Source organism: Photinus pyralis, unplaced genomic scaffold (genome assembly GCF_008802855.1).
Source record: "Photinus pyralis isolate 1611_PpyrPB1 unplaced genomic scaffold, Ppyr1.3 Ppyr1.4_LG7, whole genome shotgun sequence".
Taxonomy (NCBI): Eukaryota; Metazoa; Arthropoda; class Insecta; order Coleoptera; family Lampyridae; genus Photinus; species Photinus pyralis.
Genome location: NW_022170738.1, coordinates 30028168 through 30039157, shown reverse-complemented (window position 1 = coordinate 30039157; position 10990 = coordinate 30028168). Strand labels below are relative to the sequence as shown.

General features: G+C 38.0%; 1 protein-coding gene across 1 annotated transcript; it reads left to right on the top strand.

The window, feature by feature from the left end:
• The first annotated feature begins 7936 nt into the window (after window positions 1-7936).
• LOC116176772 (aminoacylase-1-like) lies at window positions 7937-9885 on the top strand. The gene is made up of 7 exons (XM_031495530.1): window positions 7937-8075; window positions 8351-8442; window positions 8489-8658; window positions 8704-9019; window positions 9063-9244; window positions 9287-9516; window positions 9563-9885. The coding sequence occupies exons 2-7, from the start codon at window positions 8352-8354 to the stop codon at window positions 9765-9767; spliced, it is 1194 nt and encodes a 397-aa protein (XP_031351390.1). The 5' UTR covers window positions 7937-8075; window position 8351; the 3' UTR covers window positions 9768-9885.
• The last annotated feature ends 1105 nt before the right edge of the window (window positions 9886-10990 follow it).

Sequence of the window (10990 nt, the reverse complement as noted above, 5' to 3'; positions counted from 1 at the left end):
TTTACATTAAAAACCACAAGAAATTTACACATTTAATAAAATTTGCCACTAGGAATAGTGAAATTCGTGTCGATAAAATGAGACAAGGGCATGTCTTCGTCACTGTCGTCGGTGGTTACTGTTGTTTCTCTGTATAAAGTAAGTAGGTATAAGAATATTATGATCCAAACAGGATGTGTGATTACTCACTGCAGAAGTCGGCAGAACAGCATTAATAATGCTTAATCCACCGGAACGGCGACAGTGCATTTTATTTTTATATCAACTGCCACCTTGCTACTTTTAATCTTAGTTTTGAATTTACCACACGTGTGAAACGTAGGTAAATAGGTACACCCCGAAATATATTTTTTTAATACAATTACACGGAAACGTATAATCCTTCATTAGTACACTAGTACACATGATGTTGAATATTTCCAATATTTCCATTATTTCCAATATTTCCACAAAGCATTTGGAAATTTCCAATATTTCCATTTCCGTGGAAATATTCCCATTGGAAATATTTCCATTTACAAGACTAATTGGAACAATTGATTAAAGAAATCTTAATTACCTTGAAGTGATAATAATCCAAAATATCCAGTAGTAACTGAGATTTTCATTTAATTATGCACAAACAACTACATAAAAACCAACTGATGTGACTTTAACAACTTCACCCACAATGTCAATTTAGATGACACTCGGTCCGTTGTAATATTGGCTCTTTGATAGTGGAACAACACCCTTTAACTTATACTTGAAGACCTTAAAAAAAGTCATGAAATATGAGATAACTGCTCGATAAATACAGATAAATCAGCAACATTCACTTTAGACGAACTGTCTTGCAACAACACGCTCAAATACGACAACAACGGCTAATCACCAAAACAATAATTGGGTACGTTTTAACGTCCATCAAAGAAACAAGGATCAACGTTCACTATCAAAAAGGACCGATTCACGTGTTCCTAAAACATTCTTCTTCTCTCAGTTTCCGCTCTTCTGTACTTGAATTTGCGTCTTTGAAATTAAACACATCTGTTTTCTTATGGGCGAAACCTGCTTATCCTCAAACTAATTAGCTTACGCAGCGATTCACGTGTTCCTAAAACATTCTTCTTCTCTCAGTTTCCGCTCTTCTGTACTTGAATTTGCGTCTTTGAAATTAAACACATCTGTTTTCTTATGGGCGAAACCTGCTTATCCTCAAACTAATTAGCTTACGCAGCGATAACAAGTTTCTTATCGCAACGACCGGATTTAACATTAGACAACTTTAACGAAACGTTTCACACAAATATTTCCAAATGGTCCTTATCTTTCTAATGAACCACAAAATTAAATTAAACGCGATTATTTAAACAAAATTTACATCGACACACATACCGACACGGACGTTTCGGTGAAGCGCGTTTCGGTGGAGAGGAACTTCGACGGCGAGGCGGTGCGGCGAATTAATCAATAGCATTAGGATTAAGGCCTAGCGAGAAAATTTCGGATTCGTAGATAATCCCAATGCCATCGATCTGTAGCCGATCCCATATGGGTTGTTGGAAATGGGATTATACGACTCCGAAATCTTGTCGCCAGTGCTCGAGACTAATTTACAATTGCCTTTGCCCTAAATTAGCATGTATACAGTTCGCTGAAATATCCACCCACCGAAACGCCCTCTTCCGATAAGTACCGTCGCCCTAACGTCCCGTCCGCTGAAAAGCCTTGTCCGCCGAAACGTCACGTACGCCGAAACGCCTCGCCGCCGGAACGATTCGCCGTCGAAACTTACTCCGGTGAAATTTCGCGCAACTTTATCGCATCCGCATACTCGTCTTAGATCGTGGGAAAATGCTGGCTGGATGGCTGACTGACTGGCAGCTCATACGGGCCCGAAGAAAGACGAGGAGTGTACAAGTACCTACCGGAGACGTGTAATTAACAACGTTAAGGACGGCGATACATGAAGTGGGGTCGGCGACATCTGGGGGCCATCCCCGGGCGTGTGACACTAACGAGTGATTTTTCAGTTTTTTTCTTATCATATTCTACAGTTTTGGTTCAATTGTTTTGAAATTGGTCCCGTCGTTTGATAATAAGATATTGCTTTAGAGGAAGCACCTTTGAACACCGTTATTTTATTAAAGAACTCACTTCTAAAATTGTTTTTTTCATCAAATTATCGCTACAATGTTGACAAAAGGAGGTTCATTATAATTACCTAAAGTTTGAACCTAGGCTGTTTTCCTTTAGTGTAAAATACAGAAACACATTTTGTATTATATAAAGCCGGGTTATTTGTAAAGCGCTGGAATTATTAAACATCAAAGGTAATTCTAAGCGGGGTTTAGAAAAGCTAGACGATACTTTGCAAAGTCAAAGAGTGTACTTTCCGCTATGTATATGAATTCAAATCGATTACAAGAAGTATCCTACCCCTAATTAATAATTCGGCACTTGCAAATACTAACTTTTCAAAGTTTGAAACACTTCTTATGTTCGCTCTTACGAGGGTTGAAAACTGGAGCGCAAGCTTCTAAATTTCACTCGCACGAGAAGCGGGTCCAATCAAATTTGATATCGGCCCACCCTATCATGTTATAGATTAATTCCAGCTTCAAAAATGTACACTTCCGACATTTATAATTAAGGCAATTTACCGATTTGTAAATTTTCATCTTAAACAGCAACACTCCCCACTAAAAAAAAATTGATTTCATTAACTGTTCCGTAAAAAGAGCTTAGTAACGGGGCAAATGACGACAGACCAAACGCATTAGTGAAGATAAACCGATTATACACAATTTCAAAACCAATACTACGGTCGATGTATGCGGGCGCGTAAAATTATCGGTCCGTTTGAAACTTCCCCCCGTGTAAACGCGAACGTCACAAAACACGACGATAGTTCGATACGCGCGGTGATGAATTTAAACTTTCGACGTCGCGCGTCGAATGTGGATTTCAGTTTGATTTGCGATTCTAATTATGTTCTACCGGCAAGTCGAAATTCGGCAATTAGTTCAGAAAATGAAATTAGCCGCGTTTAACGAAATGCTAAATTATTGCCATTAGTAAATTACGATGCTTTTATTGGTCTTCGCTTATGCGCCCGTTTTAATGATTTGGTTTAGCTATAATGAAACGCTAATAAGGATTAAAGAGAAATTAAGAGTCTAAGTGAATTACGGAAGGAAAGGGATAAACAGAATGCGTGATATGGGATTTTTTTTCATTTCCTCCGTAGGAGCACAGCAGGATAAGGGTAGTGACCGGCGGTCGTCACCAAACGTAATATGACTATATCACGCATTTCCCCTACTATTAAAGTGTTCCATAAATCCGTATAAAGAAGTACGGTGACTGCATACGCTAGATTAAACATGTTAGATCAAAATTAATGGCAGTAGCATCCTTTACACATTTACAAAAAAAAGGTTGAAAATTTCCCCCATTTATCTAGCGACGCGCATCATTTATGCACGATGCAAACTTATTCACTGCGAGGATCTAACTTTATCGACCCTTGTTGCTCGCTTATTTAATTACATGAAGTTTTCTTTTACGAGTCGGATACACACGCCTACACTGCTAGATCTCAACTATTCAAGAAGAAATATGAGAGCTTTCCCGAAGCCCTATGGAACTTAATAACTTTTTCTTTGTTCAGATTTGATATGAATCCTTGTAAGGAGTTTTCACTATGGGACAGTGAATACAAGAGATAATTGGAAAATTTAAGTTTGAAAATCGTGGAAAAATATCTCGTGCATTGGAGAAGTAAATACATCATCGATTGTACTTGAAGTTTGAAAAAACACAGTTTCTCGAGTGTGAAGTGCTTTTCAAACGTATTGTACCTTCACAATACTTTCTCTACAACTGGAGCTAAAGAGTCAAAACCTCTTAAGTGCACTTATTTTTCACCCCACGCGTAATTCCCTCAGCTTTTTTAAAATTCCATTATTTACAGAATTTAGTTTAACTGATTTGTTGTAAGGTTGTAGAGCGTTAAAAACAAAAGACTATAAATAAGAAAATCAGCGACAATAGGCCGCATGGTGCGAAAATACGTCCCACCTGCTGTTCGGTAGGTTAATAAAATAGACACTGCCATTGTTCATCGGCGGAGGGGCGATTTATTGCTTTTTTACATAAATCTCTCCGCAAAGAAGGCGATATACCATCATCATCAGAATATATACCAGGATCTACATAAAATAGAGCAGTTTCCATCAAACGCCTTTTAATTCATGTATTTTTTTCATTTCTTCCGTTCTCCATTTCTTACCTATCCCCAATAACAAAAGACCTTAAGCGTTCTACAATCAACGCTAAAAGTCTTATATCTGGTTGTTGGCAATATCCATTCGACAATACCCAAAACTGTTATACAATTAATAATGTGTTGCTATTTATTGTTTCCGACAAAGAAACTGTGCTACTTAATTAACCGAGCGATTAGAGAAATAACTAGTTACGCCCAGCCAACTTGACTAAACGGTATTTGTATACATAATTTTATGTATCGCATAATTCCCTGTCCAAAGTGTCACTCAACTTTGTAACCGTTCGCAATTTGAGAAAAAATCGTTTCTGTTATGAGCTCAGTTTGACTTGCGGTTTGGTTTTGAAAGCCATTCGCCAACTCGAAAATGTTCCTTCGCGTAAAATGAACGACCTTGCCACGAATCGAATTGTTGACAATTTTTTCATTCGTCTCGGAATTCACGAAATTGGTTTCCTCTCGGGAATTTACTGTAATTTATTTCTTCGCGTACACATAAAATTGCAGGTAACTCGCAGTTTGTCACCAACCCGAATTTGTTTAAATGTTTCTTCGCGGTTTATTTGACCTTTCGATATTTACCCGAAGTTAAACTGTTAATTCTTTATTACCATTCTGATCAATTTCACTCAATGAATGCACATGCTGGTTCTTGAATATTCAGACATACTCTCGTAAACAAAATGGTGGGCACCTGCTTTTATTATATATAGCTGAGAATTTAGCTTCATTGCACTTTAAAGGTGAGGCGATGGTTCGCAAAAATCAACGATTGAAAAAATCGCCCACAAAAAAGTGTGCGTGATCGCTTGTTAATTAGCGTTTGAATATCATTTTTAACGCGCCCAAATGGTAACTTTGCCGACAAAAACCATTACAATCCGGTGTCTCTTCGCTTATCTCGCACCGTTTTCTTTTATAGAAAATGTACACGTTGCTGTCGCCAGACACTTCGTTCATGTTCTGTATGAAGCGGTACATGCGCAAATTTCCCTATGTTGATCAAAATTAAGGTTCGTCTTAAGCGACCACCCGCTATTCGCTTCATTCAATATTTTGGGTAGGTACACTTTTTATGTATTCAAGCTCAAAGAAACAAGGAAACGTATTCAGTACATGGAAACATTTGATGATTGTTGATAATGTAGTCTCTTATTTTAGAAGTCTTACGCTTACATAACATAAAATAGACAATGGATTAAAAGCTTTCATCCAAATTGAATATTTACACAAAGAATTCTAGTCCAAACAATGAGTATTCTCTTATAGCGCCTAAATAAATACGTCACCCTATAACATTTGAAATAAATCTCTGGACGGATGCAGAAGTTATTGTGCAATGGAAGTTTACTGGAACATAGATTATTTTATGTGGGGCAGAAGTATTACTCCTCCTCTTTAACTCGAAGTCGACTATTAAATTGAAGACGGCGTGCTTAAAATCTCTTAATCCACTAACTAATGTTCTTCAATAAACGTATAGTTACACAAACTGACCATTTGAACTAACATCCGAAAACCGAGAATGTGGGAGCACGGCGCCAGCAAATGGAGGTCCGGATCCACCCAAGGACCAAAGCACTGCAGCGGCCGCAACTTTACACACACGACCCAAGGCGAAAAGAGAACAGCGAAAGGCAAAACGCCACATTACAACACTTCCTCTGCTATTTAACACATTTCCCTCTCTTGTTTCATATTCGATTCCACTTCCGTATTTTTTAGTTCAAATACGCAAAAATGATTTCATCTACGCACCTGCGCCAATATCTGTTTACAAAATTAATTAACTTTTAGCGATAAGCGCAACCCTTATCTACGACCGAAGAAAAAACATGAGATAAACTTTTCAAGTATTACGCAAATAATTTCGATATCTTCATTATCTCATAACAGGTAACTTCTTTAGAATTTAACAAAACAAAAATTAACCATCGTCTAAACTACGTTTTTACGGTGAACATTTATCTGGAAGATGCATCTTCAAATAACATGGCAAAGGAAAACTAGAGGTAAATCTTGTAGACCAATCACTGTTAAAAGGTTGTGCATGTTTGTTAGGTGATAAACTTACACCATCAAACTCAGCTGCATATGGGTAGACAATTACTAGACCAACCTGTATCTACAAACAGAGCAACCAGTGAAACGCAGAATTGATATAAAGGAAAATGATAGAAGTTACTGCAACAAAAAGGGAGAGAATGGCCCACACAACTTCTCAACTAATATCGTTGACCTGGTGAAATGCCGAGTCTTTGAAGCGTGGGCTTAAAACTACCTAATATGGGACGAACTGTAGATCCAATTGTCTAGAAATCTCCTGTAAAGATACGAGACTACACATACCAATAGCCTGCGCTAGGGTATTTTTTTTCGCCAAGAGGGATTCTCTAGAGATCTACGCCAAACAGCTCTTTATTTTATGTGTGTTTCGTTAAGATTTGGGGAATTTTCCGCTTGTACACTTAGGGTAGTAAAAGCACTAATTGATCGTCTTTAAATTTTTTACCGGTTCCCGTTTAATCCAGATTATTATTATCTCTCCGTATGTACAAGAGAGGAGCACAAATTTCGTTAATAAACTTTTTTAAATCATAACTAACGACAGTAGTATAAAGGACATGAAATTTCTGTACCTTTGATCCCAATGCTTTCGTGGTAAAATTTATTTAAACGCGATCATGCTGATCAAATAATGCAACCAAAACGAAAATATTCGCTCAAGTGTCGAGGATGCAACTCATTCGCAAGTACAAACTAAATCAGCCAACCCGTCTATTCCTCTACACAACGAAGTTCCTCTTTTGCATAAATACACCACTTTATAGTAGTTTTACATGTACAAAGAATTTGACAGCACGCACGACAATAATTTTGACGAATTAGCCGCACAATTTTCCCTTGTAATGCGGCAATTAATTTCAACACTCACGATAAAAATATCACTATCCCGATAGTACGGATTCCTCTTGAAACCTTCAATTGGAAATAAATATTACGCGATCTAAAATCCCGCACACGACTTACATAGTCTCACCTTGAAGGTTCTGGGAAGAATCTCTCACTCTCGCCCAATTCTTCCGTATGTAGCCGTCGAGTCAAAAAACTAAGGTTCGTTTTTAATACATGTAAAGGTATAGCAGAAAGTCGGTCCCTCTCTCTTGAGAACCGGAAACGCTGTGGTGTTTTGAGTCTTATCTGCTTGCACACTCATTTCTTATCGGAAAGCGCTTCATTCTATCGCGTTTTAATTTTCTTCTTTTTTACTATGAAGCGGTACACTTCTAAACATAATATTCATGTATTGGTCACCATTATTTCTTGTTCTGGTTGTGTCACGTCTCTACAAGGAGAGGGGACGTTAATATAACATAAGCATACTCGGTCACAGACTGATGTTTAATATCAGTAGTTTATGAATATTATTTATGTAGCGATCTACATTTCACGAATTTAATAAAAAAAAAAATCAGCAGCATGTTGCTTGCATTAATGCGGTTAAATTTACATAAAAACGTGTCCCACGTTTTAGTTTTGGTTTACTTTGAAAATATTCCTTGCATTAGAAACGAGATGTATTTTAATGTGGAAAATCCTTTTCCATTAAAATTTACATATGAAGTGATAAATCGTAAAATGCCAGTTCAGCCATACTTATATCTCCTTTATAATGCGCTTGTGGACGTCTAACGTATATTCCATCATGAACATTTTCGGTGTGTAAATATTTACGTAATTTAAAACTTTTACGTTTTGAAAGGTCCATAAAAGAACGCTACTAACAGAGGAAACTGAAAGGGTAAGTTAAATGCTATTAACTTCCGTTCCCATTTGACTAAACGATGTTTTCTTAAATTTCAAAATAAATATTCCACGACTAAGAGAATTCAGTGTTTTCCAGAACTAAAATCGCATTTCTCAACAACAAGGCTATTCCGTATCTGTGGACAATCGATACGAAATGCATTGTAGTGATAAACAGTCGTGTTTGCATGCACTATCAAACCATACCCTAAACCACATCCTGAAATCGTCTGTATGATGTTATTCAATCCTTGAGTACTCGCATTTCAGAATGAACCCATATCGAGATTTAGACCAAATCGCGATCGACAATTTCCGAAAATACTTACGAATACCTACGGTCCACCCCAACGTGAATTACGGTAGCTTCAAGACCCTTAAACAGCGCGGCTCACGTTCCTATTTTAGATGAATGCGTCAAGTTTCTCCAGGGATTGGCGAATGACTTGCAGTTGGATTGTCAAGTAATTACGATTGTCCCAAAGAAGCCCATCGTAGTAATGACGTGGATTGGAAAAAACGCTAACATACCTACCATCCTACTTAACAGCCATATGGACGTCGTGCCAGCATTTGAGGTGAGGATAAGTGTCTTCGTCAACAGACTAACTTAAACGGTACAGGAAAATTGGGTTCACAAACCATTCTCTGCGGACATCGACGAAGAGGGCAACATTCACGCCCGTGGTGCTCAAGACGTTAAATCCTTAGGTATACAGTACTTGGAGGCCATCCGACGTTTAAAAAGGTTTGGTTATCAACCACGCAGAACTATACACGTGTCATTTGTTCCTGACGAGGAGTTGGGCGGGACTGACGGTATGAAAGTATTTGTCAAAAGTGAAGCTTTCGAAAAGCTAAGAGTTGGTTTCGCCATGGACGAAGGCATTCCAGACGAACACGAGTTCTGGGTTTATTACGGAGAAAAAGTGTCTAGACGTATGTATCCTGCTTTTCGTACGTCTAAAGATCATTTAAACAGGTCTGAGCATTCACTGCACTGGCCAGGGTGGTCATGGTGGCCTTTTGTTGAGTAATACCGCCGGAGAGAAGATGACTAACATATTGAAATACTGTTACAACTTACGAGAGGCTGAAAATTTGAAAGTGGGCCAAACTGGAGAAGCCGATGACGTCGTTTCGATTAATCTGACTATGATGGGGGTAGGTGACGTTATGTAGCTAATTTAGTTAAGGTGATTTCAGGGTGGTGTACAAGCAAACGTAATTCCATCGGAGTTTGTTCTCACCTTTGATGCCAGAGTTCCACCAGGTAGAGACTTACAACAGTTTGAAAACACTGTACGCGAATGGTGTAAAAGGTCAGGGGGTGGTGTTTGGGTTGAAGATTTCCCAGTAGACGACCACGCACCGTCCACTCAACTTGATGACAGTAACCCGTTTTGGGTTGCTTTCGGGAATGTAACAACTAATATGTGAGCTTCCCATTTTTGAGCGTTTGACTTTAATGCTCTGTTCCAGGGGAGTTACAGTGAGGAAGAAAGTGTTGAATGCGTCCTCTGATGCCCGGTACCTACGAAGTGCTGGCGTACCTACCATTGGATTCTGTCCTCACCCACGGACTCCAAATAGAGCACACAAGGACAATGAGTTTATGAACGTAACTGCACTGATTGATGGAATTGAAGTTTTCCAAAAAATTTTGCCTGCGATAGCCGATGTTTAAAAGACCAATATAACAGCATACGTGTAAGCCGCGTTTCATTCTCGTTAATTCTAATGATCCAAATTCAGTCTAAACGAAAGAAATAATTTTATCCAATACTTCCATTAGCTTCTAAATAAAGGAAATAATTCAAAATAAATCTGTTATAGTTTTTGAAATCATTCCTTAGAGGTGCTGCCAGGTACTACAACGTTTCTTTGACTCTATATTGCTGTGGTCTCACGTTAGGCGCCAAATAAATAATGCTGTATGGTCATCGATCAATTACACCACCTGACATCTGCTACATAGAAAAATCCACACATTGACTAAAATTTGGGAAACTCAATGGCCTCGATCGGCTTCCGAAATTTCAAATAATTTATTTAGCAAATTTTTATCAACATTCAGGTCAACATCTGAAGTAAATCTTGAATACGAAGAGAAAAATCTAATATAACTCCCGCCAGGAAAGATTGCCGGTCACAGAACACTTGATCCCGATCTACAATCTCTGTTTTTCGTTAAGTGCTAGCGACTTCCGAGATAGTATCATGTCAATGTTGAACGAAAAGACTTTTTGTTCAACATTAGCACGATCCTATTCCAGAAGTCGCTCGCATCTTAATAAAAACAAAGATTGTAAATCGACACAAGGTGTGCTGTGACCGGCAATCTTTCCTGGCGAGAGTTATATAGACTATGCGGATCGTACAATGGGTTCGAATAAACGCACTATTCATTGATTGAAATGCCAACATTTATTCCGAAACAAATTAAATGAAAATAAAAACAAAATTCCTGAAATAAAAAGAAACTTAAAAACGGTCGATAATTAAAAATAAAGAAATGTTAAAATTAACATTCTCTGTAAAAATAAAAATATGAAAATGATCTATCAAATCGGGCGGATTGCCCAAATAAATAGCTGAAATGCCGAAAGTAATGCACACAACGATGTCCACCTGCATCTCTTGTTACCAACACCAAAGAAGTGCGCTAATTCACTTACATCCGATAACATCCCTTATCGCAGAACAACCAGATAAAAACCTTTTATTTTGTAGCATATGTTAAATTGGCACTTTAATAGGTTTGAATGAGTAGGCTAAGTCGCTGTTTAACCGTGAGGGTAAATAAAGTGATCCCTTTAACTGCAAGGGTATAAAGTGAAACAGATGATTGTGCATTTTAATGGCTCATTCTTATTTCAAATGAGACGCAGAGCACGATATAAGGTTCAG